The 19,491-nt window shown below is 38.0% G+C and overlaps 1 protein-coding gene across 13 annotated transcripts in view; it reads left to right on the top strand.

The window, feature by feature from the left end:
- Positions 1-16,934, top strand: part of UNC79 (unc-79 homolog, NALCN channel complex subunit) — a 107,529-nt gene extending 90,595 nt beyond the window's left edge. For all 13 annotated transcript variants that reach the window (XM_048307079.1, XM_048307069.1, XM_048307068.1 and 10 more), the window contains 7 exons: positions 904-993; positions 4,390-4,565; positions 6,136-6,322; positions 7,693-7,890; positions 10,139-10,216; positions 14,685-14,726; positions 15,422-16,934. In XM_048307079.1, coding sequence (XP_048163036.1) covers positions 904-993; positions 4,390-4,565; positions 6,136-6,322; positions 7,693-7,890; positions 10,139-10,216; positions 14,685-14,726; positions 15,422-15,622 — 972 coding nt within the window. In that variant the 3' untranslated portion in view covers positions 15,623-16,934. The remainder of the gene's footprint in view (positions 1-903; positions 994-4,389; positions 4,566-6,135; positions 6,323-7,692; positions 7,891-10,138; positions 10,217-14,684; positions 14,727-15,421) is intronic.
- Positions 16,935-19,491: the final 2,557 nt, after the last annotated feature.

Genomic DNA, 19,491 nt, shown 5'->3' with positions numbered 1-19,491 from the left:
ACCTAGTGGGTCAGTCGTATCACCTTCGGAAAGCTTCCCTGCAGGGTTCTGTGATCTGTTCAAAGCTCTTATTTAATCTGACAGCTTTGTTCTGTTGACTGCTTTATGCACCTCAGGCGCATCTGCTGAGGGCCAGATTCACATTTGTGACTGTTCTAGGAAAAGGATTATGAAAATTGGTACTGTGCAAATACAGCAAGCACCACATTGAGTCCTTTTGTTTTCCCTTTGAGATTGTTTTTGCTCTGGCACAGGTGGCTTCTTAATAAGCTTATATCTTTATGATCTAACTGGAGCACTTAATAGCTTAAGTGCCATTAAGATGCTGTATTTTGAATGTTTTTTCTTCAGGAATATACAAGAAATATTCATTAGTTTTTGCAAAAAGGAAAAAACATAATACATTTTAGTGATGTTTACACATAAAATACCTGAAACCAGTTATTTAAACTGTTTTTCCATCGTGATTAATGTGAATGTAAGGGCATCTGTGCCTGTGACTGACTTTTGTTTTCTTTGATAGTAACTGATTGGTTCCAATTGCAGAAATGCTCAGCTGCTTGAAAAACTGAGTTGTTCAATTCTCATTGAGTTTTTAACACTTTGATTCTGGACTGCTGTAAATTTCAGGATGACATGACAAGAATATTCTTGAAAGTTTCATCAGTTAATCTTTTATTGCTGTGACAGATAAGAGTATTTTATGATGCATGAAGAAGCTACAGCAGCTGGGCTATCTTATGCTATAATCAGATAAGAGGACAATACAGTGAGAAGAAGAACATCAAAGAATACCTATTCCTAATTATTCTAACTAAAAGTAAAATAAAGAACTTGAGACAGACCAATTGTATTCTGGTGAAGCAAAACCTGGTACTTAAACTTATTTCTTTTATGTTTTAGTGTGGAACAGCAGCAATGGAATGCATGAGGCAGTATGTTGGGGAAGTTCTGGATTTCATTGCAGATATGCATACCTTAACCAAATTGAAGGTTGGTTCTGGGCATACATTGATCTAAAGTATATGACTTTTTTTTAACAAAAATATGTTTTCTGTAAGGAACCTGCCTGGGAGACACGGTAGGAAGTGTTTGAGGATGACTGACAGGTGTTTTTTCCTTTCTCTTTTAAAAAATTGTTAATACTGTTATAGATTAGAGACTTCTGTGGCAGCAGTAAAAAGTAGCTTATGTGGTGTTGAAATGGAGGCTGATTCAAATATCATCAGCACACAATAAAAATGCAGGCTTGGTTTTTCTGAAATGTTGATCATAAGCAAATGTCATACCAAAGTCACTGTGAGAAGTAGTCATGTTTAATATAACCCAGGGAAGCATAAAACTCCTTGCCTCTACAAGTAAGTATACTCCTGTGTAGGAAACCTGTGTCTCTTATATACACAGACACTTAAATTAATTGGAAGTTCAGAGGTAATTAAAATGCAGTAATTGGCCTAAAAAAGGGGGGTGTCCTTTTTCTAATGGATGCTGTTGTTTTTACTGTCAGGTTATATTCTGTTGAGGTGGAGAAAAACCAAATAGCTCTTACCTCTGTAGTCCAAACTGCATTTTGGTTTCTTTATATTAGTTGAATGACAAATTGTTAAGAGTAGTGATAGGAAAATACTTCTGTCAACATAAAATACTTTATTTAGGAATGCATTTCATGAAAAGATCCTAGTAATCATTAGCTGATCAAAACCTAGAATTCCTGCTTCATTTATTAAGCAGGATATAATAACATATTAAATTTCCTACAGAATGGAAATTCTCTAAGATGTTTTGAAAAATAAATAGCCTAGGTTACAGTGCTGCTCTGAATTTTATTTATGAAGCAATGAAATGAGAATTTTTACCCCACTAGTTTCTCACACACTCACTTGTTCACAGTCCTCCTGGCTCCTCCACCCCACCTTTGCCCCAGAGGGGACACCTTATTGCAGGTTAATAATACTTACCACAAAAAGAAGAAGAATCCCAGCTAAACTGAAACTTGTATCTTGAAACTCACTGTAACTGTATTTTACTGGATAAAATATCCCTTTTCTTAGGTTCTCACCCTCCTGGCCATGAATTTCTTTGAATTAAAAAAAATAGTCTAAGGGAAGCAGCCTGTTATGCTGGAGTAGAAATTTACTTCAAAGCACAAAGTAATTAATCATTTTAAGTTGAATTGGATTGCCTTCCCACTCTATCCTCTTAAGTTATTCACCTATTTTTCTTAAAGTTCAGAACTGCTTTCAGAATAGGTAGGCAAATGAATCATAAATGAGGCAAGAGATACATCTGGTTTGCTAGTTCCACAGGAAAAAAAAATGAACTTATCTGAAACCAGGAATGGGGAAAATTTGTTTATAAATACTTGCAGGTATCCTCACTCCTGTGTAAAATGTTTCTGTAGAAAACTTTCTGTCATTTGGACTTTTTTCCTTCTGCCCTTCTTTCCTTGAGCTGTAGTCTGAGTTTTAGAGTTGTTCTTACAGAGCTGAAGTCTGATGATTACTTCTTATGCTCAGCGGGACTATTTATTTTTAAAAAATTCATGAATTGATATAGGTAGAACATGAGCTAAAATTTTGCCCATTTTTTCACTTTCATGTTTTGAAATTCAACAAGAAGCTTCCCAAATAAGTCATCTGCCCATTTAAAACTACGTCAGAAATTGCATGTTGTTTTGATTTAGCCATATAGTACAGGAATCTGAGGACAAAATTAGCATAATAGGAGAGTCAAATATGACCATAATTTTATGTATTGTAAAGAATAAACTTTTCTGTCTTATAAAATTAAAAGGCAGTTTTTATTTACCCAGAAATTATTTAACCACTTACTCTGTGGCTTCAACATATTTGAGAAAATATTTGTAAGCATTTCTAAGTTTACAAATAGTCAGAACTTCAAACAAATTCACAGCATTTAGATTCAAATTCTTGCAAGCTCATTTAATATATTTCCTTACATTGCTTGGGTTTTATTAACAGCAGTGTTACTCACTAGAAAATGAGTCCTAAGTTCATCCAGTTGTACGATTTCTTATGACAAGTGTGTATTATCAACAGCATCTGGGGTTGGTAGCTAGCAAAGAATTCTATATGATTTATATGACCAGTAACAATCCCAACAGCAGAAGTTTAATGTTGGTTTCCAAATTTGGAAATTTCTACTCTCTGTAGGAATTCAGTGAACAGAAATAGTTAAAGTTGTTTATTTATACCTAATGTCATCTTTTGTGTGTCCAATAATAATGTCTGTGAAAGAGGCTAATTATTTTCAGTCCTTTGTGTTAGCAACTACTGCATTATAAAAAAGGTATAAATGTTAATTCTCAAGATAATCACATTTCAGTGTACTGTTTCTGTTCAGTTTATTATGATTTTTTTTCTCTTTGCAATAACATTTTAATTGGTAAAGTTTGGTAGGATTTTATTTAGAAAATTCCACCATTTTTGAAGGTTTATAATGTATTTACCTGCAAAACTGTCTATCCTTTTTACTTGTCTATATAACAGTCATTAGATATTCATGCTGGTACATAGGGGTTTTTTCTCTTGAAAGAGACTTTAAGTAAGTGCAATTTGAGAGTGTAAGTTTCTGGGGTCAGATACTTATCTGTTACAGAAATACTATTGGTTCACTGATTTTTATCCTGTTATAATAATTGAATAACTGATGACCTGATTTTCTTGTGCGAAGCATATGGCTCTCCTTTTAAGCAAGCAACTGCAGTCAGCCTGTGTTCTGTTATAGTCTAATACCAGAAGGTAATGCAAAGTTAGCTTAATAGAAATGCAGAAGTACCTAAAGAAGCACCAATGAAACATCGCTCAAAGCTGGCAAAGCAGGATAATTAATTGTATTTACAGGCATAAATATTTGCGTGTTTCTTGGTGAGAGGTTTGACCCTTTTTATCACCAGAGCTTAAAGGCATTTGTAACTGAAAGGTGCAATATAGCTGAATAGTGCTGGTGAATAAGTGAGAGCTTCTTTCTGAACGTGTAAATAGAGTATTGCACATAGCATCTGGGCAGGAAATGCCTTCCATCTTGTTAAATGGTTAGGTTCTTTTGTTTTCACCTAAGCTCTCTGGATGTGCAAGCATTAGTTTGTATTTATGAGCTGTTGTACAGCTGCCTGTACATTTTGCCCAATTTATATTTTGTCTGGCCTCTTGAAATTGTGGGTGGGGAAAGATCTGCATCATACAAGTGTTACTCATATAGGCACTGGAGAATTTTTTAAAGTCTATTTTTCAGTTTTGTTTTGTAGACACAGTTAGAGATCCTGAGAAGGAATTGAAGGGGAGTGAAATAGAATATGCTGTTTTTTGGAAGAACTTAGTTCAAGTAAAATACTCTTTTTGGGTAGGAAATCAGATCTTTGCCTTGCAGAGTCACATGAAGACTTGTTCTCAGCCACTGCATGAAGACACATTTGGTGGACATCTGAAAGTTGGTTTAGCTCAGATTGCTGCCATGGAAATCACCCGGGGAAACCACAGGGACAACAAAGCTGTGATCCGATATTTGCCTTGGCTTTACCATCCTCCTTCAGCAATGCAACAAGGGTGAGAACGCTTTTCCACAAAAAGGAATACTAAAATGAGTTAGAAATCATCACAAAATTATGTTTTTATTGCCAGATTCCATAGATAAGACCCACAGTAGGGAATGGTGGCAGTGGGACATTGAAACAGCTGCTCAGCAGTTCCGGGATCCTTAACTGAGGAATTTGTCAATGTAATATTTAAAGGACATGCCAAAGGGACAGTGAAGGTAACTCCAGGGGCTTAACTGGAGTAACACTGGAATTTAACTTGATTCTTGGTCTAGATGCAGACAGTGAAAAGCACAGAGGGACTTGATCAGTCCTAGAATTACAGATAATATTCTACGAATTGTAGACAATACAATGGGAAATGGCCTTTGAAATTATGGAGCACAAATGAGTGAGAACTTTAAGTGTAGGCCTACTGATGTGATAATAAAGTTAGATGAGAGAAATCCTGCTCAAGACATGTTTTCTGTCCCTTTTCACTGTGAGAGATCCCTTGTGTTACAGTGACAACAAATGAGATGTTTTGAGTGTAGGCAATTGGACCATGTTTCAACAAACCTGTATTCTTGCCCCAGCTTCGTCCCAGACTGCCTATCCAGGATTTTGGGCACTATGCTGCTTAGGCTCCAGTCCTTTAGATACATCTGCATATGCACTCATGTGGAGCATATCTGCTTTTGGAAATACGGAGTGCTTATCTCCTTGCACTTTAGTTTCTTACATGTTAAAAAAGGAATACATGCTCTGAATGTAAGGTAATGAATTACTTTAAGATCCTACAGGGACTTGTGGAAGAGCATTTTGACAGAGTTTATTAAAAACCAAAAATTAGTGGCATGCTTCTTGTGTAATATGAGTCTTTGACAATGATGTCAAATTAGAAACTAGAAACAGCAGTGAGAGTAGCCTAGTAAATAGTGATTTATTGATGGAAAAAAAATTACTTTTTTCCTGTGCCTCTGAATTCAAATGAGTATTTACTCAGAGCTTAGAAGTGGAAAAGGGACAGACAAGATGTCACCAGTAAAGGGCTCTTCCTTTTCAGATTATATAAACACACTGCTTTGCAATTAGACATTGCAGTAGATGGTGGACAAATACTTAAGTGTCACAACAAAGCATAGTCCCTGCCCTCAAAAACACAATCTAAATGTGCAAAGAGAGGCTCAAGAACACAGAAATTAACTCTGCTTTACCAATGGAGAAGTGGAACACAGTGGAGGTAAGGCTGCTGAGTGGTGTCCAGGGGAGCTGAGAGGAGCGTTTCCACTTGGGCAGTCCTTCCCATCTGATGATATCTGTGTAAAAAAATCATTGTATATGGAAGCAATGAAGCTGTGAATGCTTTAACCTTTTATAGAGACTGTTTCTTAGACCCACCAAATATGTTCTATTGGGCTTGTATATGGTACGCCAAGGCCACTAAGTTCTGTGTGGTTGGGATCTTCCCAAAGCTGTACCAATGATCTGTGTCTCCAGCACCCTGAGACTGCATCTGCCTAATGTGCATAAGGAGACTCCATATTTTGGGGAAAGCCAGAAAACTTAGTATCATTGTAAAATCTGCTCTTTCTTGACAGGCCCAAAGAGTTCATAGAATGTGTCTCACACATTCGTTTGCTGTCCTGGCTACTTCTGGGGTCTCTGACACACAATGTTGTCTGTCCAAATTCTCCATCATCTTGCATGCCTATTCCACTGGATGCAGGTTCACAAATTGCTGACCACCTTATTGTTATTCTGATTGGGTTTCCAGAGCAATCAAAGGTAAGGGATTATGTGTTTTAAGTAGAGATGTGTTATGTACTGGCCTTATTGCAAACATTTATTTTTAGTAAGAAAAAAAGGAGGGGTAAAACCTTAATAAAATCCAGGGCCTAGGGAAAGAAATCTCTGTACAGTTTTTCTTAAATGCATAGAAAACTGATGAAATCAGTACAGTTAATGAGGTTTGGCTATTTCAAAATGTCTGAACACAGGAGTGAGGAAAGAAAAATTGAGTTCCAAATTGAACCTTTAGCAATGGCAGTCTCTGTAGCAAATCTTTCAGAAAGTTATTTATTCTAGTTGTATATTTGCACTGGATAGCATGTAAATAATTTTATGATCAAAATCATTACAAACAGTGATGATTCAAGCACAACTTTTTTTCTTAAGGTGTTCAGGACCAGAAGAGTTATTACAGATTATAAGACATTTGTGACAGTAGTTTAACACAAATATAGCAGCAGTCTTTGACACCAACCAGGGTTTTATTAGTGACAGAAGCAGAATGATCACACATCTTATACATAAAATCCTCCTTTCTTTCCCTTCACCAGCACACTGGTGCTTCCCATTCATTTCTTTGGCCTGTTTTTGCTCTTTCAAATACTTCTTTTCAGTTACCAAGCAACCATTGCAATGTTTGGTGCAGTCATACTGCCACAGAGCATGAATCCCTCTTGCACTTGCAAACTGAGAAAACATTTCTGACCAGAAGCATCTTTCTTGTAATGAAGTAGTTAATGTCCAGCAGTCCTGGAGGCTCAGACACTGTGGTATATTACAAGGATTAGCAAAGAACCATGCATGAGTATGCAAAATGAATTCTCGTTCCTTGACCATTTCCTTGTGACTATGAGCAGTCCCAGCAAAGCAGAAATGGATGACAGATTAACAGAACAGATGTAGTAAGATCATGCATTTTGTATGATAGCTGTCCTTTTGGTGATCAGAATCTGAATGACTTACCCCAACAGCATTTCTGAAGTGGAGTCACATGTGCCAGAGCCTCCATACCTTCCACAGATTGCTGTGGAGATTTCCATTAAGAAAGTTTCAGAAATAGTCCTGAATCTTCAGAAATAGTCCTGTTTTGCAAAACTAACCTTCTTTTAAAGGGACTGACCTTAGTGCCATGCACTTAGATGGCACGGGAGCATGTTTGCAAATGCAGTTTTTGGTCTGTAAATATAAACCCATTTTTTAAACATGGAGAAGATGTTATCAAGTGTACTTGACTTACTAGTTCCTAATGGGTGGGAAATATGGGAAAAACTGCACGGTGGGACACATGACAGGGGATGAAAGCCTCTGCACTATATCCCAATACACTTATTTAAATAAACATTTCCTTTTATTTTCTGTTTCTACAGACATCTGTTCTGCACATGTGTTCCCTGTTCCATGCATTTATATTTGCTCAGCTCTGGACAGTGTATTGTGAGCAAACAGCAGTAGCTCCGACAGTCCAGAATCAGAATGAATTTAGCTTTACAGCAATCCTCACAGCCCTGGAGTTCTGGAGCCGAGTGACACCGAGCATCCTCCAGCTAATGGCACATAACAAAGTGGTGAGTCAGGTGCTGCAGACAGATTTAGTACAGATTAAACTCAGAGGAGGCTTGGCTCTGTTTCAGTGGAATACAACAGACTATGAATAACATCATAAAGTGACTTTGATGCTTTTGAGAAATTAAAGGGATAGCTAATTAGTAGTGGTTTAACCTCACAGTGGGCCTGAAACTGGATCTAGCCAGAATCTGCCTGAAACAGCATTAAGAGCTTGAGTTGCTGCTTGTTGGATTAAGAGCTCTTTGCATCACGTCCCATTTTATGTATATTCCTGCTCTTAACTGTGGTCTGTTGTTTTATCTGACTCTGCCTTACAGCAGAAATGAACTGTTCTAGGATAATTCTGTGAATATCCATTTGATTATTTTTTACCATGTGATGGTGAAAAATTACACAACTGCTGACAATTGGCCACCCATAATTCACTGGTTACTTATCAGAAATAAGCGACATAAATATCTCTTGAAACATTTTTGAGTAATGAATGACCAGAAGGAGGCATGTCTAGAAATAAGATTTAAAAGGGAAATGTTCACTCTGTCCAAAAATTGTCCATATCATTTGTTTGGAAATAACCTTTAAACATTTGTTTATCTCAACTACTCTCTTCTGTTGGAGCAACTTTGTACAATAAGAACTGAGGGGTTCCAGCAGCCCTCTCATAGCTGCTCTTTGCTTACCCTTGACTGCTGATTCTCTGCACCTGCAAGCTTAGGGTTAAGAGCTTGTTTCTGATGGGCAAGACCTACTGTGTTTCCCACATCCGAGATAGTCACGACAGGTCAAAACTTTTGAACTGAGGTGTTCACTAGTAGCTCTGGCTCTGGAGAGCCTGATGTTAGCTTTGAGTGGGAAACATTTTTATACATGGCCCATTACTCTTAAGTCAGGTGCTCTTAAGGTCTGGGTTTTTACGGTTTGATGCTTTCAAGCTTTTCACTTTTGGTTTGTTTGGGTTTTCTTTTTTCTTTTTTAAATGTAGACCTGTTATGTGTATGGAAATTGTTTTATATAGTTCCCCTTTCCCCATGTGAAACATTTCCATCCTAGGCAGGTATGGACCTTGCCCTTTTAATTGTAATTGCATGGGCTACACTTGAAAGTCTCAGCCAGTTACTGTTTCCTGTGTCTTGTCCATATCAAGCAAGGACCACCTATAGCTGTCTTTAGATGATATTTTAGCAGGGTGACATCTAGCAGGGTTCCCAAGACACAGTGGTTCACAAGCCATTGTTGGGAGCAGTAGTTCAGGAAGCTCCATTTGAAGGAACAGGAAGTGTGCATAGCATTCCTAACCAGCCCCTTGTTTAGTCAGACACAAAAGCCTCTTGTCAAGCCTTAGGACAAGAATATGACTGGGAAGTCCTAAGTTCCAATCCTTTTTCTGAAAGTATATCATTATGTAGCTTTAGTGCCACAGTTGTTAAGCTCTCTGCCTCAGCTCTTGCTCTGTGAAATGTAGATAATAATACTTGCCTGTCTCACAGGGGTGTTGTGAGGTTAATTAGTTAGTGTTTGTGAAGCACTTTGAAGATGAAAAGCACAACATAAAAGCTAAGTTTATTATTATCAAGGGGAATTTACATGTAGTTTAGACAGGCACTGTAAATACTCACTGCTGGCTCAGGGTGTTTGTCTTGTACCTGTGAATTTACACAATATAAAACATAAAAAGCTGTCTGCTACCAAATAACTGATATTTGCATCTGTCATAAATTATGATACAAAATGGAAGAATTACAGACTAGCTGTCAGTTAGAAACAATAAATTGTCTTTTGATGGGGGATAAAAAGATGGGTTTTGTGAGTATGTTAATTTTCAAAGATTCAATAAATAAGGATACCAATTTTTGACACACAGATTGATGAGAATTACACAGCAAAGATATAAAAAACAATTTATGATGTCTGAAAAGAACAAAGCCAAAGGCAACTTGTTTTGACATGTGACAAGTATTAAAATATATCAAGGATTGAAATACTTAACCAATAGATGTTACCACATTGGGGTAAAACTAAATAAAGAAAAATATCCCATATGTGCTCATGTAATATTTAATCTTGTGTGTCAGTGGTTGATAAATGCGCACCTAGTGATTCAGTATCCTATCTGGATACTGAATGACCTATCCTAGGTCCTTTGCCTAGCAAATACAGGAAGATTCTTCTTAGAGACTATTGGCTTAGTTTATGATATTGTTATGCTGGACATTAATTTGGTTTTACGCTTGATTTTTCTTTTCCAAGATGGTGGAAATGGTGTGCCTGCATGTGATCAGTTTAATGGAGGCTTTGCAGGAATGCAACTCCACTATCTTTGTAAAGGTAGGCATACCATACCATGACTATTTAGTTAATGAGATTGCCTGACTGTTCTGATTTCTGAAAGTACTGTCCTCTGCTTCCCCTCCCACTCAAAAAAAGGAAAGTAGAAGAAACTGAAGTTAAATGTTAATGCCATGATACAACCTAGCAGAACATACTGAAAAATAAAATCTCTGGTAAGAAGACCAGACCACAGTCTCAAATTCAAGTTCTCCTGATTTTTTTTTTAATGGACATCTACTTCCTCTTTCCACTGTCACTAATGTCAATAATGATCTTATTTCTCTAACAGACACAACTAATGTCACTGACTTTGAGAGCCTCTAGCTATTGCCTGAATTTTCAGCCATTCTGTATCTTTTAATCATCATAGGTCCTTTGCAGATCTCATCTGTGTTCTGAGCCTCACATTCTTTTAGGTGGATAACAAAAACTTTTTGCCACAGTGTTTTTCTTGTTATTATATGCATATGTGTTGTTTCTTTGGAAATCCATATTCAGTCTTCCATGGGTTATCACAGTGTTTGCAGAAGGACTGAGGTAGTCTCACAAGCATAAATCAGTATTACTAGCCTTTTCTATGTTTTCCCAGTGCAAGAGAGTTTCCACAGAAGTAGTTAAGGTTAATATAGTTCTTCTGTTGCTATAAAGGAAATTTCTGACTGTTGCTTTACTCCAGTCTTTTGCGATCAAGCAAGAATTGAAAATAAAGTAGCTAAAATTGAAGGTCTTTATGTCAACTGACATGAAAGCATTCACACTCATTGTGAAAATACAGATTTGTAATGTCTTGATTCACTACAGAAATTCTGTCACTAAGGGATGTTAAAGTGATTATGGCTGTGCCTGAAAGATGTATGGACTTCACTTTTAGCCAGTCCAGGATGTTCAGAATTTGACAAAGATGAAGAGTGGCTTTAAAGCTGTGAAAAGAGAGGCCTTTGGGGCCAAATCCCTGTCACAAATCAAATGAATGCTTTCAGAGGGTTATATTTGAGAGTATATATCAATATAATTCTAAGTCACGTTAAAAGAACATTGTTGTTACCATAAAATCAAGCTCATAAAACTGTGGAACTCTGAGTTAAGGTGCTAAGCTTTCATGTTTAGTGGATAGGAGATGGAAGAGAAGAATCTGGGTGACCAAATCCCCTTTACTCAGCCCCAAAGTGAAATCCTGCATGAACAATATATCTACATAACAGTACTATAGGATTCATAGTTCCAGGTTACTATTTTTTTTCAGAACTAACTAATTGTAAAAATATTTATTGTAGATCTGAAAAATAAGCGCCATGATTTAGGGAAAGGCTTACTGTGTGTTTGAAGTCCTTTAAAGACACAGGGGTGCAAAGCTTATTCACACAGGAACCAGTGAGTGGCTTCTCTAATTTAAAAAATCAAATTTGAGACTGTCTCTTCTTCAGTGACTGTGACGTAGATCTGAACTTTGTTACTCCTACTTTGTAAGTCTGAATGATGACCATTCTTTGAAAAAGAGTTTACCAGACAGGTTTTAGGTAGCTTGTTTTATTCTAGACAATTTTGTGTTTTAAAGCACTTCTTTTCTCTTTTATTTAGATACAATTCTTTCAAACAAGGTTTAGTTTTCACTGAAGGAAAGGACAAAGTGTAGTGAGTTCAGGCTTTTTTTATACAGAACATTCTTGTCACTCAGAGATTTATTCGGCAAAATTAATAATTCCCAATGAATTTCTCTTGGAATTGAGCACAGTAGCATTGATAAATACTGACCATATATCATTCTTATAATGATATTTACTGCAGTGTGTTTTATTCCATCTGAGGATTCAGGTGGTGCAAAAACTTACTTGTTAATGAAGTCATTGCATGATTAAACACACACATGTCTCTAATACACCAAAATGAGAAGGTGGTGCACGTGACATGATGCCAAGTGGTTTATGGATAGCTATCCTAGGTGGCCATTTTATGTATGGTAAGTGAGGGGAAAAAAGAGAAGACATGAACAGTGCATCTCTCCTTCACTGAGACAAGAGTTTTCTTTATACCTGAGATAAGCACTCCTTCATCTCCTCCTGGTGTTGGTGCTGTGAGGTTTCCTCCTCCCAGTACTGTTGGCCTTTGCTATTAAATTAAACTCACACTGAAAGCATTGAGATGTGTTGATTACTTCCCATAGTATTTGAGCCATTTCATATATTCACAGAGGATATTTTTTGGATCTGATGTTAGACAGTCTTTACCAATCTGGTGTGAAAAACAAAGTTGCTTTCCTATGAAAACATTTCAGCCATTATGCATTTAATTTTTTTGCTAAGTTTTAGCGAGATATATGCATACACACACACACACACAGATGCATATATATACACACGTATGTATTGAATTCATTATATATTCCTCTGAAGGGAAGCATTCTGCTTTAGAAGGGCTTAAATGAAAGTGTTCAACTTTTCTCTTGCTTTTCTATGTCAAAGGAACTGGGAAAGTGGCCATACCAGAATAGGCATTGGTGATGGAGACCAGCTCCTTGCTGATCACATCTTTGACCATCAAATGTATCTCTGAGGAACTTGGGAGCCTACAGTAAAGGCAGGAACAACTCAAGGCCTTTTGCAGAGACCCAAGGGTTTTATGCAGCTCCAGCAGCTGCTGTCTAGCTGTTCTACAGCCTGGTTTCCCTTTAAAAATTGGACTGGAATCAGTATAATTTTGTTGAAAATATAAACTCAAAGAATTTGACAGTGTCTGACAGCACTCTGTTCTTCCAGCTCTTCTTTCTAACTAGAGTTTTGTATTCTTCCTTTGTGAAGAAAAGGCTGGCTGAGGATTAGTTAACAAAACTCAAGTGCTTCCATAAAAATGTCTTCTTGTGTGACTTATCTATCTGGCAGCTGTAGCACTAGAGGGCTTGCTTGCTTGTGCCTGCAGCAGAGTGTTTTATTTCTCTAAATATGTCCAGACCCTGGAAGACAGAACTGGTGCTGGAGGACAAAGATTTGTGTCTGACCTTAGACTTGTCTAGAAGAGATATCGATAAAAGCTAGTTTCCATGAGCGCCCTTTACAGTCAGTGGAGATACAGTATTTTTGGACATGATTCATCTTGATCTATTTTAGATACTTGCTTTGGGACAAGATGAACTAAATGTGAAGTGCTTGATTCTCTCAGCTGACTGTAAAAGTTGTCCAGTGAATTGGTTCAGATGCAGAGCACCCTAAATTTTCTACCTGGCTTCCCTTCTTGCTTGATGTACTTCTGACACCAGTCCTGCCACCACTGGCTAACTCCATAGGAGCTTCTTCAGTGTCAGATGAAGTTGTCAGTGATATTTTGTTGATGGCAGTGGGGTGTGGAGCATGGCCTCTCAGACCTGTTCCTTCCTCACCAAAAACACACCTTGGGATTGTGGTCACTGCATCTTATTAAGCACTTCATTAGTGTGAGAGCCCACGGAAGGGTGTACAGAGCCCACATGTCTGCATCTGGCTGCATTCCAGCTGTTTGGGCATTCATCTGTCTGTAAATGCTGAGGTTTGACTATGGTTCTTCATGTGGTAGACTAAGTAATGAGTCCTGACAGAGCTGCATATGATTCTCCAGCACAAGAGCACTGAAATTGAAACAATTATTGTTCCTTGCACAAGGGAAACAGCACTTTATCTAATGTTGTCAATAGTGATTAGGTTTAACTTGCAGCTCCCTGTAGCATAATTGGCAAATTGCAAATTTTAATGCCATATTTTAGAACAGTAACCTCAGTGGATAAATTAATATTGAAAAACATGAATACTTTTGCTAGAAGTGCCTCTCTGGCTTTCATAAGGTTGTCATGTTACACTTCCTCAGAAGTAAAAGTTCCCTGAAGAGCAGGAGTCTGAAATACATATCGCTCCAGTCCTATCACAGCTGACAGATTTGCAGACCTCCTCACCTTGTCATTCTGGATAGCTTTTACCTGTGCTCCCTGGCCTACAGAATATCTCACATTCTGCAGTGCAGCACTGATGTGACTAGTGGCTTATAAAATGTTGATTACCATTTAAATATATGACCTGTTATTAAGAACTACTGCTGCATGCTTTTTTTCATTTTTTGATGTATACCTCACCATGCAAAATGTTTACTCTATTTACTCCAATATTGCTCACCTGCGCATACAAAACACCCTCACAAAGAAAATAAGAAGTCACTTCCTATACTTCCTATAGCAAGTTTAATTCTGTATTCTCATCATTGCCTTAAACAGGATATCAGTAATTGGTGCTCATGATCCATCAAGCTACTGACAAGGGAAACTGGCTTCTTTACATCTGAGAGCTACCTTCTCCAAATACTTTAAATAACCACATTTTCAGATTTGTGGTTCAGACCATGCCAATTCAAATGGCTAAATGCATTAGAGATATCTTTCTCTGTCTCACAGTAACTGTAGCATGTTTACAGTCACTTGTATAACAACAAAATGCACTTCTTCTTGCAGCTTATACCAATGTGGTTGCCAATGATACAGTCAAACCTAAAGGTAAGTTGTTTCTAGTACCTTATCATTTTATTCTTAGAACTGTACATTCCTGTAAATTCTGGAAATAAGATATGATCTGCAAACTCTCTGAAAATAGGTAATTGTAGCATATGCAGATGAGATGTAGGTCTGAAGTGTGAGCATACATAGAGAATCATTGGCTGAGATACTTGCCCTGTAGTCAGTACTGCTCTACTTTTCCCTTCTGGAACACTTTCCTCTAACCAGGGTCTGTGTTGGGGCCTTTCCTCTCTATTTACTGAGATCGGTTGTTCCCTGAGCTGTGGTTTACTTAATGTCTTAGGCTTGAGAGTTCCCTGACAAGTCAGGGTTGGGACTCTTGACTCAGGAGATAGATTTGAGTTCTAAAGATGATATTGTGGGCCTGTTTGCTTGGGTAAAACTGTGCCAGCTGGCCCTCTTTGTAAGGGAGAGCAAGGTGGATCAGTGTGGTTTGTGAGCCAAGAGAATTTTGGTGAAGAGAAGAAAAGTTTTGGAGTTGGTCTCAGTATGGAGTTGTGTCTGTAAGCACATATGCCTTCCATGGCAACACCACAGTGCAGGATGTGGAAGATAGAAATTTGACACTGGGGCAGTGTAAGAAACTCCCTGGCCAACAACCTATACCCTTCAAGTTGTTATATGAATGTATGTGTTAAAGGTAAAAAACTACATGTTTTGCATCATTTCAACAGCATTTATCTGCTGGACTTCAGCTCCGCCTCCAAGCCATCCAGAGCAATGTCAACCATCACAGCCTGAGGATGTTACAGGGGTCAGGACAAATGAACAGCAGCTCATCTGTGCTCCGCAAGTGGCTACAGTGTACCCAGTTTAAAATGGCTCAAGTAGAAATTCAGTCATCAGAAGCTGCATCTCAGTTTTATCCTTTATGATTCATGTAATTTGTTCCAAAATATTAGTTTTTTAGCCTAGCAATAACAGGGTTAGAGCTGTAAAAGACTTTTTGTATAAATCAGTATACAGAGTACATACTGTAGCTACACTTTTTAGCCTAGGACAGATTGTGAAAAAGCTTATAATGGGTGAAGCTAAGGGCCTGCTCCTGCCAGTTTATAATTACAGTTACTCAGGATCAACAGGTTCTAAGTCTGCATTCATGAACATGGATTGGACTCAAATCTATCGTATTGTACATATCTCTCTGATCATTGAAATAACTTGTTCTTAAATGTTTCTTTACATTATTTTTGAAGCTAAAACAAAAATCACTTTTCTTTAACTTCTATTTTTTTTAAAAATAGAATTGTGGGTATTCACAAACATGGAAGTGCTATGTTGCTATTTTTTGACAATTACAAAAGAAAATAGGGTTTTTAGGAACCTTTATATGAGTTTTTAGGGGGGATGTCTTTTTTTTTTTTAGAATCACAGCTGGCAATGCAATAAAATCTGTCACTATAAACCAGTGATGTTCTAATGAAGCTTTTTGTCATCATCTTCTGGGAAAACAGCAGCTTGTAAGGAGAGTTGTTATGAAGTGCACTTAGAAATTAGGTTGTTAAACTGTGCCAATTAATTTGTCTTTTTTTTCAGTCCATTTTCCAGAACTGCAAGTCTGACTTATTATTTTTTGAAATACTGCTTTTACTTAATTGATTCTCTGCTGCTGTTCTTTGTAGGTTTCATAGAAACCTCTTTAATTTTGTGACTACTGTATTGTATTCTTCTGTCTATACTTGTATACAGTACAATTAAAAAGATATCCCAAATCTATTCTTATTGATGTCTACAGAATATATGTTGCAGACTTCAAGAGGAGCATGATTGGACTTGAACTTTTGCATAATGATATTTACAAATCCCACTATTTGCATACTGTTGTATTAAACATGATATTTAATAACAGATGGATTTTAATATCATTAGGGGACTCAGCCAAAGCCCATTGGAATCTAAGGAGAATCAATTAACTCAGTGAATTTTACATAAAGTCTTGAAAGCATCATGATTTACCACCTCTTGTAATAAATACTTAAATCTGTGCAATCCCAGTTGTATATTCTGTGTTTATTCTGTAATGCACTGATTAGAAAAATAACAAACATTAAGTTGTATATTAGAAGGCTATTAAATTCCTGGTCTTTATTACCACTCTCAGGATCTGTCTGAGTGCATTTCAGGTTTTGTGAAGGGTCAGTCTTTCCTCACTGCATTTACTAAAATAAAAATGGAAATGTTTGCAGATATGCCATTAAAGTACCATTATGCATTACAAAAACAACAAAAATAAAACCAACCAATGAAACAAAGAAAAGACAGTAAGGCATGTGCTAGCTTGCTTAAAATATGCCTCTTTATGTGTTTCCAGTGGAGAGAAGTTGATTTAGCTAATCTAAAATGGAAAGCAACCTAAAATGATCTACGTGGAGGCTGGGGATGAAAAAACGGTAAGTAAGGATAAAAAGGAATGAGAGAGATCCTCCCATTGAGTCAAGATACAGAGTGGACTCCCCTTGCCAAAGTCAGCCCCAGACCTGACCAACTGTTTTTGGGCCTAAAGGTTTTAACAGCACTTAATTGATAACCTAATTTAAGCAATTTAACAAAATATTCTATAAACACACCCACTTAGAGGCCTATCTTACTTACACACTTAACATACTTTAGAATCCAAGAGGGAACACTCACAGTACACTTACTACAGCACATTCACACTCCCATGCACACAAAACCAGTATGAGTATGTACAAGGTACCTGTGAAAAATTCCCCTCGAGTTCAATGAAGTATTAGCTTTGGATGCCTTTGCATCTTCTCAACAAGTGATGGTGAAAGTGGGGGTATCAGCCCCATCAGCAGCATCTGCTCAGAGGGAGGTGGCCTAACGAGCCTTTCTGAGATCATAGTGTGGTCTGACGAGGAGCAGGGAGGGGGATGCACCACCACGGGCATGCTCTTGAGCTTGGAGTAGGTTATTCTCAAATATTAACCATCTTTCTTGCATCCTTCTTTCATCCAGGGTCATAACTCTTGGGACTCTTAGATCTCTCATGGCGTGTTTATTCCCCTGACTGTGTGCATTAATGTACAGGTACTTCAGAGAGGTGCCCGGCATGCTGATTTCCTGAAGGGGTTTTGGGATTTTCTCCATAATGATTCCCTGTAGGCACTTTCTAGCTCATCTGCAGAATGCTGGTGGTTGAGCTGTGTTTTGTTGATTTTGGATCCCATCCTGTCACATCACCCCAAGCTCCATCACTCCCTCATGGGGGTGCAGTACCAAGCTAAGTGGTAGGAAGTTGGAACTTTGCCTTCGGGCAAAAAGGAGCTGTGGTCTGTGTTTTCAGTGGGACTCACTCCTTCCATTCCTCAGCCGTGTCTTCTTCAGTCTTGTGCCTGCAGCACAGGTGACACCTTTGCTGAGTAACCACATTAATAGCGAGCCCAGGTTCACTATTGTAGGGGCTGGGGTCTCTCTACTGAAATGGAAGTGCTATTGGGCCCCTGAAAGTGGGATGTGTAGGAGAGAGATTTTTTGTATTTTGATATGCTGTGATCTGGTGAATCTGAAAGACAACTGAAAGACAAGGAGAGGGAGGGAATATGAGGCCCTTGGGTGTGAGGTGGGTGAGCTCAGATGGGTGCAATGGGAATTGTGGAAACCTAAAGGATGAAGAGAGATGATTTGCAGGAGAAGAGTAGAGCCTGAGAGAGCTTGTTGTTAAAACTCACTTCTGGAAAGGAGAATCTGTGATCAGGCGTCTCACTCAGTGGATAATGCATGGAAGCAACATGGTGAAAGCTCTTTCCCTACCTAGAAAAATCTGATTCAAAGCATCTATGTTCAGACTGGCAAAACTCAAAAAGAATGCAAATACAGTGGTGGGGAGTTATTAAAATTAAACAGAAGCCAAAAACAGACCTGCTGAATCCAGGTCTGTAAACAGTTTAATACTGTGAGAATTGAGATGTGGTTTCAGCTCTGGGTTTAGAGATAAGAGCTGGTCACGGAAACTACTCCCATGTTTCAACATAGGATTCAGTATGTATCTGTCACTGATTATAATTAATACGGTTCTCATGGAGCTGTTATGCCTAGGCAGATTAGGACTGCAAGTATGTATTAAGAAGCTGCTTAAGCATAGGGGATACAGCCTGGAAGATGGTATAACCAGTATAGGGGTGTTCGACTAATAACAACAAATAACATGGGGCTTGACCAGATATGTGTGGTTTAAGACTTCAGGAGAATCTTTGAAGTGCACTCTAGGGATCTTCAGAAGTACAGAAATCTGCATTAGTAGTTTTTTAAAGCACTGTAAAATATATCTTTACAGTGCCTGAGGTCAATATACATCTCAAGTCACTCACATTATCTCTCTGAAATAGCCCTGAGCAGCAATTCTTTATATTCTGTAGGAAGATTAGGAAATAAATAACACTTGGTGTTCCCTGAAAATGCTGCCAAATAGCAGTGGCAAATCTTTCTGCTCCGCCATGCTCCCAGCACAGCTGTGTCTCTGGGTGTGTGTCACCAGGAGCAGAATCCATCCTCTGTAGGATCATAGAGAGCTGCCACTTAGGAACAGTGTTTAGTCTTCTGCTGCAATAAGCTGCTTAAATCAACCCTTGTTACCAGGATGGGCCTAGTAAAAGAATTAATTTAGTGTATGCTGAACTGTGAAATTGCCAACAACAAGGGGCACTGTGGATGAAGCGATGGTTAAAACCCCACTGCTGCTGGGTTATGTAACCCGTGTCCTGAGCGTGAGGTTAATGTCTGCATGGGCATCTCAGGGGGT

The sequence above is a fragment of the Corvus hawaiiensis genome, chromosome 6, assembly GCF_020740725.1.
Source record: "Corvus hawaiiensis isolate bCorHaw1 chromosome 6, bCorHaw1.pri.cur, whole genome shotgun sequence".
In the NCBI taxonomy this organism is placed as follows: Eukaryota; Metazoa; Chordata; class Aves; order Passeriformes; family Corvidae; genus Corvus; species Corvus hawaiiensis.
Note: the sequence above shows the minus strand (reverse complement) of the source record. Positions and strands in the feature narration are given on the sequence as shown.